The 27367-nt window shown below is 36.1% G+C and overlaps 1 protein-coding gene across 8 annotated transcripts in view; it reads right to left on the bottom strand.

The window, feature by feature from the left end:
• KAT6B (lysine acetyltransferase 6B) overlaps positions 1–27367 on the bottom strand; it is a 109867-nt gene that overhangs the window by 47177 nt on the left and 35323 nt on the right. For all 8 annotated transcript variants that reach the window (XM_050337959.1, XM_050337934.1, XM_050337969.1 and 5 more), the window contains exons 3-5: positions 7377–7485; positions 1105–1220; positions 854–935 (exon numbers count right to left, since the gene is read on the bottom strand). In XM_050337959.1, coding sequence (XP_050193916.1) covers positions 854–935; positions 1105–1220; positions 7377–7485 — 307 coding nt within the window. The remainder of the gene's footprint in view (positions 1–853; positions 936–1104; positions 1221–7376; positions 7486–27367) is intronic.

Below are 27367 nucleotides of genomic sequence, written 5' to 3'. Positions count from 1 at the left end.
ATGGGCTCTTAGAACTTCTGTTCCAGCTTGTCACTCCTTAAACTACCTAGATCTTCAAACATAATTAAGACTGGGGGAGAAAAATTACATGTGTGTTACAAAGCAAACTAGGGTAGAGCATGCTAAAGAACATGTCAGATCACACCTACATATGTTTGTTTTAATCTACAACAGCTTGAATTTAGCATCCTTTTAACATGAGTAGGCCATGTCTAAACACTATTGTAGGTAAGACTGGAGAGCAGGGAAAAAGAACTGAAAAAAACTCTTTATTGTAACTTTAAGATTAAATAGGTAAAGCCATAAAGACGTGAGAGGAAAAGTGTGGTGGTGTATATCAGAAATCTAGAGATCAGAAAACCAGAAGACAAATGCATTTTTTTTTTGTCTGTTTTTTCAATTACTCTTACAACAGGCATGAAGAATAGCCTCTTCCACCTGCCATAAGAATTTCTTTGTCAATGTATATACTTCAAGCATTTTAACAGCCTTTCTAAAATTTCACCTTCAATAGACTGGCCAACAACTCATTTACACAGTGAATTTATCTGGTCAGCTAAATGCACACCTTTGTTATTTTCCTGAAGAAAAAAAGCCCTCACATTATGACAATGTTGGCTTTGACGTGAATGAAATCATACTGTTTATCATTAAAAAACCCACAACCAAACCAAACCCACAACCACCAACCCCCCCCCCCCCAAAAAAAAAACCCCGAACACAAAACCCCACAAACAAACAAAAAAACCCAAACAAACCCCCATAAATTAGCATACTCAAGAGGTTTTGGTCACTTAATATAAGAAAAGACTGCAAACGGAACTATTTTTGTGGAAAGGATTTTTATGATCACCTTTTGGCATTCGGGATAGTGGTGGGTCACAGCACTCCATGTGGAACCCTCTATCACAAGAGTCGCAAAAAAGCATGTTATCCTGAAGGGGGGGGCAGGGATGAGGGGATGGAAAAGAGGAAGAGGAAAAAAAAAAGACTTAATACAGCATTGCTTGAAGTTGTACATCAATTATTTGTATTTGCACATGTGCTAATTATAAAGCTACTATAAACAAAGAAAAGGTCAGGTAACACTCAAGTCTAACTTACTGCATTTTTGCCTTGGATCCTACACGCACTGCATGTCTTGCATTCAATGCACTGCCATCTCAAGGCCTTCACATTTGTTGTTAACTCAGGACAGAATTTCAAACATGATGGATGTCCTAAAAAAACAAAATGTTTAAAGCTTGAGATTTAAGATTGGTTATATTGATTTTTAAGTTCAACAGGATGTAGCCAGCACCACCAGAACCCTGCAAGCACCATCTACTTTCAGAATTTTGCTACACATTACTTAACTCACTTACTACTCCACACAAAGATACAGAATAACTGCCATGAAACCCATTCACAAAGACAGGTACAAAATTGATTTCTACTGTAACTGACACCTGTGAACGGTCTACACAAGCACCTAAAACTGAATTTTTATTTTCACTAGGTTATTTCCATAGCATATTAAACTGCCATTGGTTCTGAAAAAAACCACTTTTACAAACTTGACGCCCCTCCCATTCTTATCAGCTCAAAATAAACAGAGAAAATCTTTAGATAAAAGCATATCGATTATTTTTCTATATATACTAAGTATCTACCAGAGAAACTTCATAGTCGAACTGTATGTGTTTTTCATTCCAACTTATTACTTTATTATATACAAAGTACAATTTTAGAGCAATAAGAAGGAGAAAAATTAATCTGGTAATTGGCACAAGAAAAGCTTATTGCAATGGAAGATTTAAAATTGAGGAGGTGAGGGGGCTGTGAGTAGCTGAACTACCACCTCCCACAAAACTGCATTTTATTCCTTGGCAGGACCAACCTCTTCTTGCAGTAGCCTTGAAGGCCTACATGACTTTTCCAATTAATAGAATACACCAGACAACTGAACACATACAACACTTCAGGCAATACTGGCAGTCATTTTTTCATGTCTTCAACAACCTCAGAGTGTACTCTTAATCCAGAAAAGATAAAAGCATTGCTAAATAGGAAGGGATAAGCCTTCCCAGGGAAACACTTTTTGACAGTATTATATTCAGAGATTATCAAGAACATCAACCCACAAGTTGTCAGAGATAAGAATCCCTGATGCCATGTTGCACTTATAGATGGCTGCAGTGATGTGGTGCACATGAAAGGCGCTTTCTTCTCCCTGTCAGAGTTGGGATGCGTGCTTTCTTCTAGGTAATGGCCTAGTCACGGTGAGACAGACTTTCTCCAGCAACTGTTTCTCAGTTCAGGACTGAGCTAAAACACCACAACAAGAACACAGTCTAATCCATGAGCATTTGCTATTTTTGTCTTCTAATGGACTGAGGCATGAAAGGCAAAGACAACTGCTGCAATGCAAAAGCCACTTGAATAAGTGCAAATTTCAGATTTAAGTTCCTTTTATTCCACGTACCCAAGTCTTAATCCACTTTTTGTTATTCTCAAAATAAAATGAAGGAACATAATCTATTAGTAAAGACCAATCAGTAATCAATTCAAAGAGTAGTTTCAAAACCAAAAGACATTGGAAAAGCATTGCCATTTGATTCTTAGCATACGGCTTAAGATACATCAACTAATTTTTGTGATTAAAACTGAGTATGCACTTTAAATAACTATTTTTCTTGAACATGACAGATATACTGTAACTGTACAGCTGAGTTCAATGATACTATTCCCTTCAATAAAGCTTAACTAAGAAATAAGAAAAAAGCTCCCTAGAGTGGTTGATATTAGTAATCAATATCAAAGAAAGACTTCTTTCATCAACCATGACTTAACTATATGAACACATTAAGTATAATCACAAGCCAATCACCTCCATGTAAGTATATTTAATTCCAGTTATCTACCCTTCACTGAAGTGATTTATTTCAAGGAGTAAGAAAGTCACAGTTAGAATTGTTGATTTTAGCTTTGTTTTAAATAAATAACTGGGAAGTATAAGCATAAGAATCATCCATTCTCACTGTTTGGTAACCACTGGTTGCACAGATTAGGTGTAACTGTGTTACTTTATTTCTCCGTTATCTACCAATGCAGCATTTCTCATTCAAGCAGTTACACAGCTTAATACATTTGTTAATATCCTTCAGTGCTAGATTTTATCATTGGACAAAAATTCAAGAAAAAAATTCTATTGGTATTAAATATGAAGATTTTTGCCTGCAACTCCAAGTCCTGGAGCCACAAGTAACTAGAAGCCGGAAGGCTGGAAATAGGAACCATTACTATACATTTGCCATGTTCTTTCATTGTCTTTCCCAGGTATGTACAGAACAGAGACAGCACAGAAATTTTTAGATTTCAAAACACTATATGGTATTGATCTATAACAGTTGATAATACTTACACTATTCATTTAAGACAGAAATTGACATAGTGCAAATGTAATAATAATAAGTAGAGGGTAATGCAGCCCAGGCACGAAGTGATAAACAATACACGTTTCACTTTTAAAAGGAACTCTGTTTAACTACTGTTCATAGCTTAACAGATTTCTGTAGTCAATTAAACAAAGTTACTATGCCCTTCATTAATTTTACAGCTAGTTTCTTTAAATTTGAAAGAGTTGAAGGAAAGCATGTTTTGGGCTTCAAAATTTGCACTATTTCAGCTCTAACTAATCTAAGCTGAAATAAAAAACACACTATCTTTTCCATATCCAGAAGCTAATAAATCTGCCAGGATTTATCAGCACTAGTTTGAAGTGTTTCAGCTGGTAATTTTTCTTGGTTCCATCACTTGACTTTCTTTTAAACCTCAGTAGCATCAATATTTTAATGTATCACACAAGCTTAGCAGATGACTGAAAATTTAGAACTTTGAAAGCTGGCAATTTCCACCAGGAATACATATAGGCTTATTTTAAAATTAAACACTTTAAAATTCATTCTTATCTATCCCTGTTAGAAAAGGTTAAGATTGGCAATACACTGATGTGGCAGAAATAGGTGTGAGCAGTCAAAACTGAACATGTCATTCCTTTGTGACTGAAGAAAATTCCTTTAACCTGCCCACTTTTGTTTCTTCCTCACAAAGTCAGGCCTTGTTTATTCATTAAAGGATTTGATGACACAACTAGTCTTTAAAAAGAACAAGCATTAAATCAGTGACTACAATTAAGTACAATGCTAAATTAGTTATGCTAATATCTCCAGTTGTTTTTAATTTTGACACAAACGCTGGGAACTAATGTATAATATATTCACACCAAAAAACCCACCTCAATTTGTGTTTGACAACATTTTAGGAAAAAAGCATTATTATTATTATTATTTGACTTTAGCTACAAGCAGAGATGGTCAGGGCACCTACGTTGGGGATGTACTATGTTTTTCCACCTGCAGGTTTCTTATCAGTTCATTTTATCCAACTAGCCAACATCCTTACACAGACAGCAATAATATATTCCCTTATTACTAAAGCATACCCTAAATCTCTTTTGGAAAGCAATCTTCACACAGTTCTATCCAGACACTTTCTGTCCCTGTTCCTCTTGATGTGAGTCCAACATCTCTGTTGTTCTGTTCTCTAGCTTACCTTACCCATCTTTGATCAGTAACCCTCCTCCACAGGTATTCTATTAGCTATTTTCCCCCTTTAAAAATATTTATTATAGTTCTTCAGTCACTCAACTTTTTTCCCCTCTTCTTTCTACAATGTAACAGCCTCATAAAAATCTGTCAGCAGCAGCTCTTTAATTGCTTCTGCACATCTTGATTGGAAAAACAGAAGTACAGTTTGATTCTAGTTCCCAAGTGTATTGATTTTTCAAAATCAAAAGATAGGGAAAAAGCAGGAGGGAAAAAAAAAACACCAACAAAACAACAAAAACCAAGAGGAGCTATGTCTACTTTTTGTAATGAGATTTGTTTTCTCACGTCTGATATCCCTCATCTTACTTCTTCAGAAAATGCTCTGTGCAAAGTGACATAGCAGTGCATTTCATTTCCACTACCCAAACACTTTATCCTCTCAAATACCACAAAAATGTGCAGATATCCAGCTAGTTTCTGCTTTCAGAATGCAGAAGCATTACCTGAAAAGACAAAGGCAACTTGACACAAGAACAAAAAAGGAAAACAGACATGCCAGTAGTGGGCACTGCAATTTAATCTCTCATCAACTGAACAATTTGCTTGCTGTGCACAACATGCAATTTCTTTTCTATTTGTTAGATAGCAAGACCAGCTTTGAGATACACTCCAATGTGCAAAATTACAAATCCAATTACAATAAAACTCCACTTGAGTGAAGTTTTGTTATTTATAAATTGCACTGAGATTGGTTTTTATTTTAGTTAAGCACCAGTAGCTAAAGTTTAACCATCCAGCAAACTGATTGGCAGTCTCAACATTTCATTCTTTATATCTAATACATCTGAGGAACTAATTAACGATAATTTAGTCTTAATGAGGCAGAGAGAATGTATCGATGTTAATTCAAATAGAAGCTGATCCATGAAAGTCAAGACTTCCAGTTCTAAAGTGTCTCAGACCCACCAGGGGATTATTATACAACAGAAGAATAGCTGGTATCTAAGCTCACCTGATTAATGTAAGCTCTATGCACCAGAGTCTAACCAAGCACAAATCCTATTAATTTTCCAAATATCCAAAAGCAGATTTGAAAATATAGGAAACCTATAAAGCACTAAAGGAAGACAGTTTAAAATCTATGAGGTTTGCTGTTGCACACTGGGGTGAAAATGTAATTTTCTTACTTCAGAGTGTAATAATTGGTTTAAATATACTAAAAAATACACTGTCTAAAATACAAAGTAAGTACTGGGGTGACAGATTCAGAAGCACATTGACAAAAACATACCCTGATGGAACTGAAAAGACATTTTTATCCATACTGTTTTGGTTTTACTCAAGTACTGAGGTAGTCTGTCTTGGGTACTATGACAGCTATCTTCAGCACACCTACAAAATGATGATACACATGGACTCCGAATTCAAAGACAACAAAATTTACTTTCACTTCCAGCCTTCTCAGAAGTAGCACTGGCTTACAGAGACACTACTGCTTCTCTGCTCATGTTCGTCCCAAACACCTCCCTCTTCTTCATTCTGGCATATATGCTGGTAACAGTTCTGCACTGAACTGGAAGGGAGAACTGATTAACCTTAATGCACTTCAATTATATGTGTTCCTCAAGGAAGTTTATATACAAGGTGCCAGCACAAAGGGGCAGCACAAAGCACTTGGGTATTGCAGACTCTGACTTTAAGCAGCACTGCTATTTTGTCTTGGAGCTGGGATGGGATAGTGTATGCTCCAAAGCTTCAACAAAAGTATCTACCAATGCAGCTGTAAGCTTTTGGGAACAAAAGTATTTTTACTGGTTAAAGAAAAGTAGTGCGCTCAACTGACAAACCATACCAGTTAACTCCTCTTCTAACATAGCTATTTTCCACACAGGATTTTTTAAGAATTGGTAAACTTATCAGAGAATTTTCATATCCAGAACTACAGAGTTGCTTCAGAAAAAGTTTTAAAGCATGTAGTTGTGGTAGAAATTTACCCAAGTTTCTTATCAAATCCCTCTGTGAACCAGCAATAATCCAGGCCAAGAACAGGCTTGGTATCACCCATGCAACGAGCTCTGCACAAAGTAAGCGTGCTACAATATTTCATGTTCCAAACTAACCTCATTGCTCACCTTAGGGGAAGCACCTGCATTAAGAACAGTCACATAGACTCACAAGAGCTGCTGCAGCACACAGGAACAAGGTACACACGATCAGTAGAGTGTCACTATCTTGTGCCTGACAAGTAATAGGTGCCCATCTACTTTAGTATGTTACTTGAAATATTGGTCAAATTCCCGTAGAGTAACAGAACAATTTTATAACAAAATGAACTTGATACACAAGATCCGCAGCAGCAAAGACTGCTACACAGTCTTTATTACTACAATTACTCCTCACCTTCTGAAATGTTGCAAATCTGTGCAAGCAAAATTCTTGATATCATTTGATATCACAATGCAAAACTGAGTTCTCAGAGCCAACATAAATCTCAAACAATTCCTGTATTTCAGAAGTGTGGTTTCCCTATTAATTTACTCAGATCTGTACTTTAACATTAAGATGAATTCACAACTCTCATTTATAAATATCCTAGTTTTCAGATGACAAAAATCCAGAAAAAATAAGACAAAACCCCCAATCTCTTTCACACACCCCACCCCACCCATTTCAGTTCTCAATCTATGTATGTTCAAAGACATGATGAGGCTCACAAGTTTAAAATGTTTATTTTAAAACATACTTAAGCATGAACATTTCTAGTATTTGTAAGTTCAGTCAACTTACCACTGCTGCCACAGTCTGCACAAGACAACAGCTCTTCTGGTTTTTTTTCACGATTTGATTCTTTCGTTCCCAAACAGAAGCTACATATCGGGATGGGATCAGCTCGTGGCTAGATTTAAAAATAAACAGACAGAGTTAGCTGGCAAAAAAAAAACAAACTAAAACCCACCAGCCTTAGTGCCTTTTACCTTGTATTTTGTTGTACATATATTAATTACCAAGACAAACATGCCCTTTACTAACTTCAAAATAACTAAGTTTTATTTCATATTTTTATAAAAAACACTATTTCATTTCATAAACCTTAAGTTGCCACATAATAAGCAACCCTGTGTACTAATCCACATAAACATCTCAAATACATGGTTAGTATTAACAAAAATAAGGAAAAATTACAACTTGTGACACTATTCTTGCACACACAATTTCAACTCCATTACACATTCACTTGCTCTTCAAATGTCATAGTGCTCAAAGATCAAGATGTATAACCGGTCTTTATTACAGATGAATACAGTTCCTTTATGAAAGAACACAAACTTATTAAAAACTCCCATATTTAAGACGTAATTTATTACTTGGAAATACAATACAACTCACACTTTCCTCTCAAACTACCATTTTAGGGTAAAACCACTGGATTCAGTAGATCAAGGGTTATCCATTCCAGCCTGCTGAGTCCCATCAGCAATGCTACACATTTGTAATAAAACCCCATGCAAATCTTGCAATGTCCAGAAGCAACACACAGAGAAGGACTTCAGAACTGATACAAATTTACTTCCCCATGCTCCTAATCAACTACGTGATAAACTATCAGAGATTAGATACCTATTCAAGAGTTTCTGCATTACATTTTAGAGCTTTAATGAAACTACTTACCTGCAACATCCAAAATATTAAGCTATTAATGACTAGGTGGAAGTATCTGTAAGCTGGTTTGTAACAAAATTATATGCAACTATTTCTCCCAGGTGAGATACTCAAATAACAGAGTAGCTTCCAGACTGGCTTCTAGCAGCTCATCTCACAACAACACATAAATTAAAATGGTTTCTTTTGCATTCATAGTTTCCAGATTTAGGTAAGCAATGCTGTTAGTTTTATACATCAGGGTAATTTTTTATTGGTTTTACCTTCATTTACACTTCCACTTTATGATATAATACTTTGAAAGATGACAGACTATTTTCATTTGACCTACAAATCTCTATTCCATTACAGATCTGGGAAGTGGGGAATGCCTGTTTTTAAGGGTATTCTCATGATGGAATTAGTTCCATGTAGATATGCCCTTATATCAACACAATACAGAAATACTGAAACCACTTTCATGTTACTAAGCTTCATGATCATCTTAAGTCAAGCAGCAGACTCTGAAGAATACTATCACTAGCAAGGCAAATTTGTCCTACCAATCCAGGAGGAGCACACATATCATTACCCTAGCCTACAACCATGGTCTGCTCGTTGTTCAACTCTTCACAGTCCAGTTACGGAAATACTGACATACCTGTGTACCCCAAAGAATGGACATAAAAGATAAACAAAGCTGAAGACTTTTTGTAAGTATGGAGATGTGTGTTCTCTTCCATTAACTATAAAAGGAAACTGCTATTACCTTCTTATAGTAAAGAGGAATAAACATCATCTGCACTCCTTCATATTACTAAGACCTCCATTATGCATAAGATGGATAGCCAAAATATTAAATTGTTGTCCAGACAACAAAATTGTTTAAATTATAAAACTGGTAGTTTTGTAAAATAGCCATTCTTTAAAAAAAAAAAAAAAGAAAAAAAAAAAATATTGTTCTGTCATTTTTAGAAGGATGGCATTGAATGAGATCTGTAATTCTATAGGTGGGAAGGGTTATACAACTTATTTGCAAGATTTTTCCCTTGTTAAAAACATATATACAGATCAAATAACATTAGTTATTATTCTTGCCAGTAAGATATCATAATTCAGCAGATCTGTACCATCATATTGCTTTTATCAGATATGTCACTGGAGCAAAATAATATTAACAAAAGAAACTCCAAACATAAACATACCAACAATCAGCAGCAGAAAAAATGGTCCAGAGCTTTCCATATGCAACTTGTAGCATTGTGTGGACATTTCTTAACTGCTAGTTAAAAGTTTAATACAGATAATTTAAAAAGAAATATTATTCTTTTAGTGGAATCTGGTAAAAATCTCCTCTTGGCAACCATACCATTCTCCTTCCCTTTGATATAACAGAGCTTTAGCCATTTCAAAAATGCTCGCTCTGATAAATAATTCACAAAACATCACATATCATTCAAATCCAGGTCCACAATCTCATCTATCTTTCCAAGATTTTTTTTTTCTTGCTCTAGGAAAAGACATGGCCATTAGCCAACATTCATTTACTTCCCTATTTCAAACCACCACCACCCCCCTCGCCCTTTTTTACTGAAGGTAAAATAAAGGACAAAGGTTGTTGGCAGTTCAGGGCTACAGAGACTGATGTTCCCATACCAAACCTAATCGCAAAGAGCTCGCAAATTCTATCACTTTGCACACAAGTCTTCAAGAAACTCACAGGCTCCAATATATATTTTGAAGCCATTTACATTAATAACTGTATTACAGAGCCTGATGTCTTAACTACTGAAAGTTAAGAATACACACACATGCTTGTCAGCACAGTAAACAAAACGTAGTTTCTTACCGTTTTAGCTCGCACAGTCAAAATTCATACTGGAAGTATTGGTTCTGGCCCACAACTGTCTCATTCAGGATAAATTAAGGGGGTTGGTGTTAATATTTTGGGGAGGTGGTGGGATTTTTTTGGCTGTATTTTTTAACTGTAGCAGAATGTAGACCAAACAGCAATGCACCTTACTACAAGAATTCTAAAAGAAAATCTTTCTCCTAGGCATTAGTTTATCTTCTAAAATATAGCCATCATATACAATTATCTTTTTTAAACAGTGATTAGTCTTAAGGAAGGTTAATTCCACTTCATCTCCTATAGGAAGTAGTATAGTCAGTAGTATAGTTATTCAACACTGCAACATCTTGTACCAGATGAACCAGTAATATTTTTCTTGTTTTTCACTCTCAGTTTAAAATGAAAGTACCTTTTGTACCTAAGAACCACATTAATATTTGTGTTATAAAATCTTTAGGAATATGGTGTCTGCTCTGTCACTCAAGATAGATCTGAATAATGCTTATCCAGTAACATATTATTACTTCAACAGAACTAAAGCTGCAAAGAATTTTTCATCCCTTTAATTCTGTGAACAAGGTAAGTGATAACTTGCAAAACCACTTAGTTTTTTAGGTCACTAGAAACTGTACATCCAAATTTAAAAGGCTTTGTTCTAATAACTGTATTTCCAATTGCACTAAGAGCAAATTTACAGAATACTCATACCTTATGCCAACACACAGTTGTGTTCAGAAACTGAAGCTTCAGAAAGAGCAGTCAGGCAACAGGATTATACACACACACACACACATATATATATTTACACTCAAGCAATAACAGACCATCAACTCAGCACCTGTAAACAGGTTGCTTTTTTTATTTAACTTTCCAAGTAGAAACTGAACAATATTTATTTAAGCACCAGACATCCATCATAGTCAGTCGCTTAAAATGTTATACATACAACCACTGCAGTCCATCAATCCTCTAAACAATGTTAAAACCATGTACTGTATCATGATACAGTACCACCAAAGCACACTACCAAAATGTAATTTCATAATATTTATAATTTCAAAACCATTCTAAACAATAATTGTGATTATCCTAATGCTTATGACAGTTTTCACTAAAAATTTTATAAATATGTGTACACTCAATTTTGTTTATAGCTTCATCATTTCAGTCACTTCAGAACATAAGAATAAAAAACATGTTTAATAAATTTGTGCTAGAGACTAAAAGTAACAAAAACATATTGGTTTAGGGCCTTCAATAAGGGTTTTGTTACTGATTAAACTGAAAAAACTCCCAAACCACCAGAAACCCCACCAAAGAGTTTCAACTATTTAGAATAGTTTATACATTTTGAAACATTAAGGACTCACTACCCTTACTGCTCTCAGTCTTTATATATTCTGCATTCTGACTGGTCCACAAAAAAATTTAAATAAATAAATAAAAAAATATATAGAATCATAGAATCATAGAATGCTTTGGGTTGGAAAGGAATTTAAAGATCTAGTTCCAAACTCCCCTGCCATGGTCAAGGACACCTTTACATCATCACTAATTTAGAAGGAACAACCTAGTTAGCATTAACATTTAGTTAAATTACTACAATTTCCACATTTAAGCAAATACTTAGAAATCATTTATTCAACCAGTAAATTATTTTTTTATTTTAATGACTCACATCTATCTATTCTGAGAAGCTAACAGGCTTTGCCACTGCATAAAAGCAATCCTTGGTGAAAATTCAGCTGGATTTCTGTTACCTTATGTCAGAACTTGTCTCAAAACTCCAGTCCAAAATAACACTTTTTTCTCTACTGTAGTTTCTGTGCTATAAATTCTGTGAAATTTATAGGCTTATCTGACTATATTTATAATTCCCATGAAGTTCTTAAAACATTTAGCATATTCTAACATCCCACCCTCAAAAAAATCACATTAGGTCCTGAGAAGTCTTACTTTTGAGTATGCCATTACCCACAATTATAAATCCCACTCAAAGCAAGATTACTATTTGCATAGTATAACACTCTGAGGCTTTGAACAGATTGTCTGAAAACTATTAGGCATTAGCTGTGTACAGATAATTACAGTTTTAAGTGCTAGTCTCATTAAGTGTTACACACACATTAAAAGAAATTAAGAGTTTAGCACACACTCACAAGAAATTTAAGTTTGACTTGTAAAACCAAAAATCTCAACTGTACAATTTGCAACTGCCTCTCAATACCTTTTCAGAAACTCATCAACATCATCTGACAACCTGGTGGAAGACACATCCTTATTCACGATACACAAACATTAGATCTGTTACCTTATTAAAAGAAACAGCATGCAAGTAATTACAGGGCTAACAGGATAGAGAAGCAAATTTTACTGAAAACTGAAACTGCCATGACCTTCAATATAGATCCACTGTTCTGATCCCAGCCTATTTACAGATTTAGGAAGGACAGAAGCAGCAAGTTTCCTTTCTCAAAATACCTACATTTTCACAAAGTACCTTCATGGACTATCTATGCTCTTTTTTTTAATCATAGTTTAAAAAAAAAAAAAAAAAAAAAGTCTTTGAACAAGAAATAACACCAGAAATAACACAAGAAATAACACAAGAAAAAACTGGGTTTTTTAAAATATTAATACTGAAAAGCAAATGCTAAATCTGTAACAGGTACTCATTTCTAGTCTGTTACTGAAGCAGCTAGTCTTGGTCACAGGCAAGACAAGGCAGTATGAGCACTTTCAGCTGCAATCCTCTTACTGCACCTACTCTGTGTGCAATAAATAGAGTTTACTTTCCATATCTGAAAAAAAAAAAAATCTATCATGTTTCTGGAACTAGTTAAGTTATTATAAGTTAAACTAAACTCTGGTTTTTCAAAACAACTTTTTAGTGGCTATCCAATAGCTTCCATGTTAGCTCTGCAGGTCCACAAAGCCACTAACTCAAACGATGGTAAAAACATGCTGACAAGGCTATTACTGCAGAAGTGTGAAAACATTAGACCTGCTAAAAACCTTCATGTAGCCCATGCACTCGAAGAGCACAAAGCAAAAGCCAACCAGTTCCAAGGGCAATTCCAAGAAAAGAGGATTGACCAGCATGACAGTTTTATTACACCTTTAAGTCAAGAAAATGGTATGTGCTGAGGAAGAGCTACAGTCTGAGACTTGCCCACAAAGACTATCATCACTGCTAGAATGAAGGTTCATGTTTTCTTTTGCTCTACAAAACCAATTTCTGTACTGCACAGTGGCTTTCTCTGCTCACAGCCCTCTCCTAGATCTTCAAGGATTATGTCTGTATGGGCATTACGATATACAATGTAACTGTCACAGGTACATAAATTATCCAAGCCTGATAAATTCAAAATGCTCCAGTCCTCCTGGATTCACACACCCCAAAGCCCTCTAACTGCAACAGTAACAGTAGATTTCAGAGTTCAAAGCACATTCTTACAAGTCCTTGACCTCCACTTTGTGTGCGCGCCTCAAGCAATCAGCCGATCACTGCTGAAGAAGATTGTAAGAACACACATAGAAAGCCCATGTCTCATACAATGTTCTTGAAATACCATCTTGAAAACTGGAAATTGCACTTGTATCCAGCATTCCTTATGAGGTGGGAAACTGCTGAAAGTGAATCCAAATCGATATATTTCCAGAGTTAACAGCAGGAGGGGGAACACTCTCCTACACCAGCCCATAAGAAATATACAGTTCCTTAAACAGGTTTAAGAACTCTATTCACCTGAACACACCAGTGTTTTTGATTGTTTGATAGATTTGTTTGTTTTGGGTTGGTTGTTTGGGGTTTTATTTAAACAAAAGCCGAAAAGTGAAAACCAAAAAAACTTTTGCCTCATCTCCCCTGCCCAGAAAAATACAACCAGGCCTACAATGTGATCTTTTATGCTTAGAAATTTCTCTCCTAGAGTGTTTTAACTCATTCTAACAGAAAATACATCATCTACCTCCCTGGACATGATGTGTCCCACTTGAACACAGCTCCCCACGTGTCTTTGTGTGCCTTAGTAATAACTTTAGCAGTCCACAAGCAACACTACTGCTGATGGAACTGAATAGCAAACACTAACCTGCATCTTCATAAAAAAGCACTGTCATGAGGGAGACATGCAAAAAATCACACTTATAGACACTTTTCTAAATACAGTTTCTTTTTTTATGTTACTAAAGGAACATTCCTGCTGTCTCTTCCACTCTGGGAAGCAATACAACCTACAACAGGGGAACCTGCAACAACATTCCTGCTTAGAAAACAGAATGCAACTTCAGGCTTCAAAACTCTCTTTTCCTTGAAATCTGGAAAAGAAAATAAAAGTAGACTTCTGTTGTTTCATAAAATAATATAACATATTAGGAAAAAACCCAAAACTGACATCAATATATTACTGCTTTGAAGAAAACCACTAAGGATAGTGCTCTGCACAGTGAATACTGACTAACACGCAGGGAAGAAACTCTGATCAAAAAAACCCACAAAAAACCAAACCATGAAAAACCAAACCAAAAACAACACACATACCTTTTCTAAAAGAGTTTTATTCATTTGTCCCAGTCCTCTTAATTAGCTGAACATAAGCCATCCTGCACTCATGTTTTGTTTGCAGTTTATCCACCGAAAATTTTTTAAAAATCCACTTTCTGTTGAAAAACCACCATCCAAAGGAAGCACAGGATACATCCTTTAGAGAAAGGTACAAAGCAGCAGCTCAAAAATACAGATACGTCTCACAGTCCTCTGGAGGCTCAGCTTTCATTTTCAACAGAATTAATCTAAAGGCAGGCTTTCAAACTATAGTCCAAGTTCTGATAGACACACAGGACTACTGAAGTCAGCCTAAAAACAACCCTTGGATATATGTAGGCCCTGCTACTACTTCTGTCAACGAACCTTGATACTTACTTATTTAAATTGTATCCCTTCTGTGATCTTTTGTTGATTCCCACAAGTCATGGTTAAACCCCAGCTGGCAACCAAGCTCTACACAGTTGCTTGTTCACTGCCCAATCAGAAGAGTAGAAGCATAAAACTCATGAATTTAGATAAAGACAAGTTTAATAGCCAAAGCAAAAGCCACACACACAAGCAAAGTACACTACAGAATTCATGCACTACTTCCCATGGGCAGGCAGGTGTTCAGCCATCTCCAGGAGAGCAGGGTTCCATCATGAGTAATGGTTACTTGGGAAGACACACGTCATCACTCAATGTACACCCCTGTCCTCTTCTTACTCACACTTTATAAAATGAGCAAAATACCTTATGGTATGGAACATCCCTTTGGTCAGTTGGGAACAGCTGTCCCAGCTGTGTACCCTCCAAGATTCTCGTGCACCCCCAGCCTCATTGCTGGTGGGGAGGGGTGAGAAGCAGAAGATGCCTGGTCTCTGGGTAAACACTCCTGAGCCATAATAAAAGCTATTCCTGGATTATCAACAAAGTTTCCAACACAACCCCAAAATATAGCCCCATACTAACTACTATAAACAACATGAACTCTACTCTAGTCAATACCAGCACACTATGGTAGCACTACAGGATAAAGACTGCTTTTCCCTCCTGAATGGGAGAAGGGAATTTGTTGTTTAATGTGCAGGTTTCTTGCTTTCGTCCTGCACCTGGGGTTAAACCGAAAAATGTATTCACTTTTCCACTGCAGCAGCAAGAAGTGTTTTTAAAATAATAAAAGATATTCTGTAACCAAGGGTCTTAATATAATTGGGCTATGAAGAAGATTACCCTCGGATCTCCTCTTCCACATTCTCTACTCTGAAATTAGAGTCTAACTACAGAACCTGCTATAAGGTACTTATGCTTAGCAGCCAGATTATCAATAGCTCAAGCTGTAAATACATCCTATATACACTGCAGCTATTTGCACCTTCCTGTAATTCTGATGACCATCATCTTATATTGTGTAAACATAACCTGGGGCCAAGAAGTCTTCGACTTCTTGAAATTCTATCTTCAATGGTTTTGAAGTGAAAAGAACAAGGAGAAAAATTATTTTAGTACTTTCAGATATGCTATTAATACCTGTGGCAATATAGTTTCTTCAGGAATACACGTTTATAAGTTGTCTCTATCAAACAGATGAAACTAGATGCAACATCAGTACTGCATGTAGACAATGTTACACAATTGGGTTTGATCCCTTCTTTCACCTTCTGCAAGGTATCCTTTGGAAATTAACTCAAAATACATTTGTAAGTTAGACTTTATACAAAGACAAATCAGTTCCATTTTTCTCTGCACCTAAGACATAAAACTTTTGTCTTCTTCAGACACATCTGAAATGATATTTTAATAAATTAAAATTTGAGAGGCTCCAAAACTTTTTTCCTTTTTAGCACCAAATGGCATCCTTTCTGTTCCCTTAGTTGCCTACTATGAGACCAGCAAATGGCTCAAAGTACAAATATTTTATTCTCTAGTTTCTTGCTAAAAGACTTCTTTGTTTATTTATTAAATCGCACTTTTCCATCTGGCACACAAAACAACCTCAGGTGTACCAAAACCAGTCTTGCTTTTCTTCATGCGCTCTCCCAAGCAGTCCACTGACTCCCACAAATCAAAGTGAAATCACTACTGCAGATCCAATCAGGCAGGTTAAACATAAGTTGCATTACTCATCTTCCATTTTATGTAGCTCAAATTTTTCTTTTTCCAAAATAATGAGTTCTTACTCTTCCCAACTCCCTCAAAACTTAATCCTTTAAATCCATCTAGATGTCTTTAAGAGCATCACACATTTCTGTTACTAGCCATGCACTCTCTGTAACAAAAATTATGTAGTTAAGCTTTAAACAATTACATATCATTATCATCCCCATCACGACCTCACCTTTTGTATCACTGGCCAAGCCATCCACTGTGTTTGACAATATGCAGTTAAGCATCCACATCATTAATGTGTAACCCTTCCAAAAATCTCACTTCAAGTACACTTCTAGGTATTGATTCAGAGGTAAAGTTCATTATGTATCTAGCTTTCTACAATCCCACTCATCACTTGGAAACTTCCATACTGTCTTCATATATCTCAGTTTCTTCATAGGCTTAGGAGACTTCCAAACTTTTTAGTATGGAATCCATTAGGTTTTGTCACATGTATATGCAGTTGTTCAAACAGGATTGTACTTTCCAACTCAAAATCTTATCTTTTACGGCAACACAAGTAGAATAAAGCAGGTGACATGTGTAATCAGAAGCAAGTAAGCAGTGGTGCAATTTGCAGATCATGATCCCGTGGGCATGTCAATTGTTACATTCTTTGGGGAAAGGTATTGTTTTTAAGCAGATTAAATAAACTCCAGTATGAAAAGCACACGCTTCATTGCTATGATATTATGTTTACTCAGATGTTTGTATACATGCATATTTTTATTCATAACTTATTACCCAAAGCCATCCTACATAAATGTGTATAATGTTTGCAGTGTGGCACAGGATAATTATTAGTTGTCTTGATGCTAATTGCTCAGGGAAAATGTTTAATTGCATATTAAATTGATCATATGCATATTTTATCTAGTTTACTCTTTGGGGCAAGTTTACTGTCAGCATGATCTAGATTTGAATAGTGGTATACTAAATACAGAAGTAGGTATTTTTGAAACTGGGCTAGTGTTTGAAATGCAATTCTAAATAAAACAAGCAGAGCCCTGTTCTACTGCAAGATGAAGTAGCTGAATTTCTGCAAAAAGACAAGATATATCGTGCCTAGTTGCCTCAAAAACCTGAAGGGAAAAATATTAGAACCAAAGCAACATGATTACGGCTGGAAATTTCAGGACTTGATATGGGATTACCGGAGAACTCTTTCTTTAGATTTTTTCCACTGATGTGATTAGGAAATGGAAGCTTTAAATAGAGAGTGCTATGGTTTAGTTTTGTTGTTTTGTTGTGTGGATTTTAGTTTTTGGTTAAAAACTATTTAGTTTTAACTCATGCATGAAATTTGACATCCTTTCTGCTCAATTATTTTGAGAGTCTCTTACTGAGGCCCAAGTACAAACACAGCTAAACACATACTCCTACAGTAGGCAACAAGTGGCAGCAGCCAGGCCATTGACCTTTTGTTGCTTAGTCACTGGTTTCTATTTGGTAAAAAACACTGGTACCATGATAGTACTCTACCAGGTGAGCTACAGAGCAATACAAGTAATGAAAATCTACTTACTTATTTATTTATTTTAAAATTAAGTCATTCCTGTCTCTTTTCTTAAGGCAGAGAAAGCTGGACAAAAAGCTGATTAAATGATAACAGCGTTATTTTTTCCCCGTGACAGAAACTGAACTTTATTCTTGAGGGAAGAAAAACAGTTTATTCAACAGTCAAGACTCTGAAATGACTCTCAGGCATTTACCTTTACAGACCATTGCTCAAGGGACAAAACCATTGAAAATCCACCGTATCCTTAAAGCACACCCAGCGTATTTTATACGAAACCTGTAAGGGTAGCAGTTTTTTGCTTGATCAAGTGCTGAAATCCAGGGCAGAGAATAATAAGGTGAATAGGCCCAATACCCCAGGGAGTTACCTAAGAGGCTGGCACTTCCAAATAATGAAACAGATTGCTCTCTAAGTCCCTGCTTATGCATATTGGGCTATATGTATAGGTCACTTTTGATATTGACACACCGTGAAAAATTATCACCACCACCACCCCCAATTGAAAAGCCATTTCATAATTAAAAACCTAAACCAATATAGTTTATTTTACAAATAGAGTGAAATAATCTCCACTAGAATATCCATAAAGCACTGTTAACTAGCCATGGGATGTAAAACAGAGCTCAAAGAGCTCTGAACAAAACCAGTAAACACTTCACAGAAGACCAGTTTTTCTTAGAAATTCTTTCAAGTAGGTCTATTATACAAAATCAAATGTAAGTCTCTTGAAGGAAATAGGCTTAAAATTTGCCTAACTATTACATTTAATCTAGCAGAGGAGGAGGGGAAGGGGGAATTAAAAGAAATTATCGCAGCAACTTGTATGCTGCAATGGCTTCTAGAAACAAATCCAGTGAGGCTCTCAAACGCTTGGTTTTAATCTATCTGTCACACTACTGCAAAATCTGTAGTATTAAACAAACTCTGTGAAGCCCATGAAGCTGTTCTCTGTCCTACCAATAATACTACATTGCCATAGTAAAGTACAAGGAAAGTACACAAGTTCTAGCATCAGCATTTGCACAATGGGACCAAAAAAAAGGACAGGAGAGGGCTGACAACAAATTTCATTCAGCCAGCAGATTGTTGACCGCAATTTTGTGAGGTCTTTTTAATTAGTGCTTCCAGGTCTTTATGCTCTGCCTTTAAGAAGGCAACTGTACTGCTGATAGCCCACAGAAGGTGGTAAGAAACTTCACTCCAAAAAGGCAAAACCAAAATAAAGTATTAAGAAGTCATCCCTTAGCAAATCCATCTAACAGCACTACTGGACTGTACCCAAGTCTGAAATTAAGTCTTCTAGCATCAACCTCCTTCCAACTCTGACAGGATTACTTAACAGGAAGCAGTTCCTGTTCACTCCCTTTCAGTAAGAGAACTAAGCAATGAAAGAACCTCTACCTACATCAACATCCATAGTTAAGGGCCCTGGCCATTAAAATAAAAATGGTAATACTTAAACTACTTCCACTGTACCTTTTCTTGTGCAGTGTAACCACAAAAACACTTTCTTTGATCTAATTCCAAATGAGTGCAGAGCATGGCTGGGATAAGGCACACCGATAAACTCATTTAAGACATACTGCAGGAGTCTACTTCATGAGAAAATGTTCTGTGCAGAGATTTTACCCTTGTCTCTTCCTTTAGGAGAAAATGTGATATCTCAATGGAGAAGCAGCATGACAAGAGCTACCCCATACAACTTACTGAACAGTCTTTAGGACTAGATTAACCTGTAAAACCAAGAAACACGTAAATTAGGTCATTTTTTCATTTTGTACACCAACTATTCAGCTGTTTTAGCACTAACAAATAAATACATCAAAAATCTTCTTTCCAGGAAGCCTGAAATCCTGATCCCTACAGACTACATATTTGAGGCTCCTGTATAGGCCAGCATCAGAAAAGTATCTCCCTTAATCACTCCAAGGTACCAAGTAGATAGTGGATCCTGAAACACAACCAAGAAGATTGGCTATACCACTGTTTCTTAACAGTCTAAATAAAACTATTATTCACAACTCTTGTCTGTTGGTGGTTTAACTCTCTAGTATTTAAAATGCTTAAAACTAAGCATTTATACTTACACCATGGGAAAGAATGCCATCAATTTAGTGAAAACAAAAAATTACATATGGTGTTTCTTAACAGCAACGCTAAATTAAATGAGTAATTACATTTAGGGTGAGCACAGTACCTCCTTCAAATTTACAAAAAGCAAAGATTTGTGAAATAACACTTAGGTGACGCAAATCAGAATTTTTAAAAAGTATAGGAAAGGTTTTGAAAACTACTTGTCTAAAACATGATCACTTCAATAACAGGCTATAAAGAACTCTGCATAATCCAACCCACAGAAGAAGCTTTTTCTCTCTCTCTCTACTTTGATGCTTACAATGCAACCTAGAAGTCTTCATTATTAACAAGAAGTCTTACTAAATAGGTCACCATCTGAAAGGTTCAACATCTACATCTTTGAATTTTAAGAACATAGCCTCACTCCACTAGATACCTTTTTTTTTGAGGGTGTGGGGGACAGGACACTGTGGCATATCTCATAGAGAAAGTTCCCTCCAGACTTAAAATTCTGCTTGAGATTTTGACTCCGTTGCTGAGAGCTGTGCCACTCGTGTCCATACAGTTTAGATACAACATATCATTCCTCCCTTTTTTAAATTCTGGTAAAATTTCCTTTGACTATGGCTTTTAAAGGGTGGCTCAGCTTTAAGCAAACTACTGTAAATTTTACAATTTGGGAAATAAGGCATACCTGCAGCCCAAGCTAGTTTCCTTTAAAGGAAATGGGAGGTTCGCATTAAGTGACCAGTAAAAAAGACATGTATTTCATGTTCAAAATGTAATTAGGTAACATATAGAATAGTTAAAACAAAGCACGCTAAAGTTACTTGATCTGACCAGAACGCCTTCTACCACTGCCAAATAAATAAAAAATACGATCCAGTTATTCCACACACACCAAAATAGTTTCATGATAGGCTAATTAATCATGAACATAACTTTACAGACATTACATAATTTCACAGACTTGCTTGTAGGTCCTGCCAAAGAAAATAACAGTTTGAATGAGGAATAAATCTACACTTGAAGAGAGATGACAGCGACAAAACATGACGAAAGTAGGAAAGAGAGGGGGAGAAAGAAAGGGGAAAGTATTAATATCACACAAAACTCCCTCTATAACTTTAGTATCAAAACATAGCAAAGCTTAAAAGCCAAAATACATGAATGAAGCAACTGAAACTAACTTTTCACTAATCTCTCTTTTTTTTTTTTTTCAATTACAAACTATTTATGGAAGTTATGTTTGATACAACTTGAGAAACAAACCAAAATCACACAACTTATTCTGTGGCACTTATCTGAGATCAGGAAACTCCTTGTAACCCCTGTGGGTTTATTTCTCATTTGGGATATATCTAGTAGCACTCAGATCAGGCACAGATCACTTTTATATTTCAAAACAGTCTCAGATTTACATTTTCAATCTGCCACTAAATTAATATTTGATTAATTCAAACAATATGCTAAAAATATACAAAGAAAGTAAAAAATCTTTTTTTCTTGGTAATATATATTTAATCCCCTTTGTAGGTCCCTCTCATAATGAATTCAAACCCTAAATGGCCAAGGAACTCTGACTGATACAATAGACTATGAAGGCAGGCAGAAGTGTTGCTATAAGAATTCAGAAGTTAAAAAAAAAAAAAAGAAAAAAAAGAAAAAAAATGGGGGGCAGGGTGGAATGGGGATCAAACTGGTATTCCAGAAGTGTTAATTTCAACTCCCTAAGGGTTTTACATTAGCTACCTAAATCACAACACAAACATGATAACATGGGACTCTGCTCTACAACCCACAAAAACCCTGCCATGTAAACATATGAAACAGTTATGTATTAATATAGCAACCAGTTTGCTTTCCTCCATTAAAAAGGGAAGAGGGAGAATGCTGGAAGAGTGAGTATTTCCAGTCATTCAGGACATCTCTGTAAAGGTTTTCTGGCTTTACTATTCTTATCTTCAGTTCCTTTAACTGCACTGAGTGAACAGCATCACATTTTAGTGCTGCCCAGGAGACTCAAAGGCTGCACACAAGCCCTGCCAGGTTTCGATGCACTGCAGCAGGAGTTCCACATTTGTTCACCAAGTGAGTTGCAAACAAGCAGAAAGGACAAGTACCTTTGCATCACAACAAAATACTATATTCTTCACAGACAGAAAACTTCAAATGTTAACTGGCCACTTAGTACAGATATCAGTTAATTTTGACTGAGTTTGTTTAGCAAGAGCACAAAGTGCAAGCTAAGGAATTAAGTAATGCATTCTGAAGAGGATTTTCCTTGAAAGACAAGGAAGTTGTGAGTGGTTTATGAAATTGGCTTACAAAGTCTATCCTTCCTAAATGCTTTCAAAGACATGTAACCCCTAAATGGCATATAAGAAAAAAAGGAAAGAAATCTACAGCACTGTTTTCATCACAAGGTGTCAGCTCTGAGAAAGTAACATAACAAATTAATATTAATTCATTCTTGGCAGTGGTTACACCAAGAACTTTTCAGCTTAAAGACTGTAAGTTTACAGAGACAAGGAAACTCCTTTCCACTCCAAACTCCCAAATACACTGGAGGTAAAAGTGAGAAGACTATGCAGTAACTGTCAAAGTGAAGAGTTTCTGGGACATCTGCAATATAAAGCAATTTACAAGTGATTGTCAGTCTTCATTCCATGCTCTAATTTAGCAGAGTTAATCAACATGCACTCATCTGTACTTGATCTGTTCAGAGATCAAAGCAAGCATAATTCCTCTGAAAAAACTTCACTATTTGCCCCAGACATAATATTTTCAAGTAATTCTGAAGCAATTCTATTCTTAAGACAATACACCTGCAAGCTAATATGTTATTCATAGTTTTAGACTATCCTTCCTTGCTTTACCTCAAAAAAATGTAACACTTTTTAAACTGATCCTTCCACTTATTCAGCTTTATCAGGAAGAATTAAGTGAAATGCCTTCATTTTACTTCAGTTTGAAAAGTGATCATCTGGCAAACAAATGTTTTCACTTACAAGTAAGAACTGGTGCCTACTAGGTAAGCAAAAAAACTGTATGGACTGTGTAGTTCAAAGAAAAATTGATGAAACTATTTGGTTGTGTGACTGGGGGGTGGAGGGACACCAGAAATACCAAATTTCTATTTTGACCACAGCAGAGGAAAAGGGGATTTTTCAGTGTCCTGAAAACCATCCAGCACTTGTCTCCTACATCAACGTATCTCTGCATACACAGCGTATGTGGATAAAAGTCTGAAGTTTAGTTCACACCACTTCAGTTGGTGAAGTAATTAAAGTTAGAAAGAGCATTTTTGCATAGTTATACATGTGACCTTCTGCAAAACTCAGGTTATAAAAAAGGGTTTGTCTGTACATTTACATTGCAACATATATAAAGAACTGATGTCTTATGTATAGTTTTTCGCCTCCTGGACACTTTTTAAGCCAACATCTTTCTCCGCAGTTCCTCAGTTGTGGCTCTGCAAAAGGAACAGCATGTCAAAACTGCACTCTTACCACTGCCATCTAAGCAGCAGTAATCTAACTACATATCAAAAGTTACAATACTTGATGATGCTAGAAATAAAACAGCTGAATAACCTCTGTGAACTTGAAGGCTTAAGTTATACCCACCTGATGTAATGTAACGGCCCTCTAAATTCCCCAGCTACATACAACAAGTTTTGTTAGAGCAACAAAATACACAACATGGGCAACAGAACAGGTTTATATCCAGATTAGCAGGGAGACAGGGGAAAGGGCAAATGTGTATTTCACACAGGTGCACATACTTGAATTCTACATGTAAGGCAAAGGAGGCAATTGATGCAACCAGGTTCTGTTGCAGTACCATCACAACTTTGACACTACTGAGAACAACAACTACAGCCAAGCACTTAAGCCGATTTGCCACTTCAATTTTCTCAATTAAGTACGTAATCATGATCCCAAGAAGTGTATAAAGCAAGACTGCAGGGTAAACATAAGATCAGAAAGTGTTCATGTTTTAATAGTAAATTCAAGGATAATGGAGGGAGAAGTTTCCCTGTCAACATTAACCTTCCTGAAAGACTATTAGATCCCACAGTTAAGACAGAAGAGCAGTAGAGAAATACACCAAGAGTAAACAGTGAAATAATGTATTGTAGAACAGGAATAATAGTGAAATCACTTTTGGCTCCTTCAAGTTTAGTACCATTTACTTCTGTATGAAGCTACTAAAGCATATTGCAAACATAAGGAAGATTGAGCTTTAACACAAATAAAACTCTCTCAAAACAAGTAAGCAATAAAATGTTAAGATGTGTCTCCTCGATGAGTCTTGAAATAACAGTTTAAAAGTGAAGAAACTCTTAAAAATGTAATCCCCTCATTCTTAAGTGCAAAAAAAAAGAAAAAGCAGAAGTGATACTATGAGCTATGTTCAATGCTTAGGCTTATAAAGAAAATCCCCATTTGGGAAAGGTTCTGCCCATAGTTATTACAATGCCTTTCTGAAAGAAATAAACATATTTTAAGAACTAAAATGTGGGTTACTCCTAATAAACTATCACTGCCTTTTTATTCTTCATTCCTTTTTATATCTAAAACGTGCATTAGGCAGAAAGTAATGCAGAACTAGTAATAAAAGCACATTTTTAGCAAAAAATTGTATGATTATTTAAAAGGGATATTTTTGCAATCAGAGAAAATAATGTTTTTACAACACAAAGAAACAGATGGTATAGAAAGCGAAAATATGGGACTGAGTTAATATGCCTCTGATCTTGGATACAAACACTGCAGTAAAAATGATGACCTTTTTTATGAATAAGATGCTTCAAGAACACCAACAAATGCACAGTATATGAAACAATATTACTTTCAATCAGTTCTTTTCCAGACCTATTTGTCCCCCCAATTTTACTTCACTGTCAAAACCAAGTTACTCTTTTTTGTAAATGAAAAATTTTAGAAGTTTAAAGCACTGTAATTATAACCTTGTTAGGAAACGTATCAGATAGTTAAGCAATTTCTTTAGTCTGGTCATTCCTACTGATAGCTATGTTCAGCAGGATACAAGAAGCAATTATATGCATATACAGGTCACAATCATCTTAAGCAACTAAAACAGGTGAGCGTTCATGTCTGTAACTGCTAAATTCTGGTAAGCAATTAAGTTTATGCACTAAGTCCCCGGTATGGCCCAGCTGCTGATGTTCAAATCCCCTTCTCCAGCTGCCAGTACAAACAGATACGACCAGCATCTTTCACAAGCCTACTGGATTTCAACTTTGCATGAAGTTTGTGGTCTCCTCTCCTCCTGCCTTCCTCCCCTTTCTATCCGCAAGAAGAACCTTGTAGATTCTGATTTCCACTCAGTTTTACTACACCAATATCTGGAGTGACTCCAGTTCTCCCCAATTTCCCTGGATTTATCAGAGAAGAGTTACTGCTTTCTGATAATATATGCAGGAGTATGTACTACCAAGTCATCTGCTTTCCAAAGAAGCCACTGATATAAAACATATCAATCAAACAATCAAACAACTTTCAACTACTTAGATCCAAAACATCTTTTCTAACTTTTACCTTATACAATGAGCGTTGCGATAGCTTCTCTTCCACTGTATTGCAACAGCCATCAGATCTCCTGCACTAAGGACCAATTGTATTTTTGAAGAAACCAGATACAAGCTGGGACAAAGGTTTCTTCACCAGTTATGTAGATTTAACTCTAATTAACATGACCTGTCCAAATTAAGTTACAATGCTTAATATCCAAGACTGCAACAGTCTTGGGCTTGCTACGTCTTGAAGCAAACCCTATTTCCAAGTCAACAACAAAAAGTACCACTAGTTAATTTGAGGAAGACATTGTGTTAGGTGGTGCCTTTGTTTTTAAAACCACAGATTATCAATCAGTTTTCTACAAAATCACTTCACTATCTCTAAAGCTCATCCACATAGACAATTCAAGCACTTCAGCTAATCTAATCTTTCAGTTAATGTAACCTTTTAGGGGAATAGGAAAGGCAAAAGTAAGGAAGGAGGATGGGTTTTGCCATTTCTGGAAGTCTGACATGTAAACTGTTCTGCCAATATGATTTCTTAGAGTAAATTACAGCTGGCACATGTATTTGGAGAAGGCTCTGTGGACCACACTGAACAAAGAAATTAAGATCTCCACAAAGGACCTTCCCATGATGTACAACCACATATTTACAGAATAGAAAATAAGTACATAGTGCAAGGAAAAAAAAAAAGCCACTTAATCCTACCCCCTCGTACCAAACCCTAAAAACTGGTGAGATGAAGTGGTAACAAGGATTCAAGAGCTTACTGTTGCAAGCACAACCTTTTGAGATGCTGTCACTCCTCATATCTAAATCATGTCAGATTCCATGGTGAACAAGCACAAGAATGCTCGTGGCCAGGAAGCTGGAGGTGCTGCCATTCTCCGCTACTGCTGCCAAAACACTGGCTAAGCAATACAACAGTGGTATTTAGTCCTCCTCTTACCCGACATTTATCAAATAACGACTTGGAAAGAGGGTCCTCCCATCCTATATTCAAGATGCCCTTCCTTAAGTGAGCTGTGTGAGAAGTACCCACATGAAAGAAAAAGATTTGAGTGCAGAAGTCAAAGCAGACTCAAATCCTAGAAAACATTAACACCAGCAATGCTATCTCATTGATCCATTTCAGCCTGATAATACCTGAGACTCAGGAGATCACATGTTAGAAGGGGCAGCTCAAAGTTAATATTACACCTCAAAGCATCCCAAGCATCTTCATTTCAAAAGGGGAAAAAGGAAGAAATAAGTTAGCTTTCCAAAGAAAAAGTAACATGATAGAGATAGCTTTAGAGGTAACAGGAGGATGAGATGGGGCTTACAACATGAATTAACTGACTGTGGCTCCAAAACATAAGTATGTTATTTCAGAGCAGCTCAGTGCCAAACATAACCATCCATCAGACACCAAAACACTAGAAGAGTAACCCCACCCCACCAGTCAAAATATCAGCATTATTTC

Source organism: Myiozetetes cayanensis, unplaced genomic scaffold (assembly GCF_022539395.1).
Source record: "Myiozetetes cayanensis isolate MyiCay16 unplaced genomic scaffold, myiCay2020 scf10, whole genome shotgun sequence".
Taxonomy (NCBI): Eukaryota; Metazoa; Chordata; class Aves; order Passeriformes; family Tyrannidae; genus Myiozetetes; species Myiozetetes cayanensis.
The sequence above is the reverse complement of the archived record's forward strand: the minus strand, read 5'-3'. Positions and strand labels throughout refer to the sequence as shown.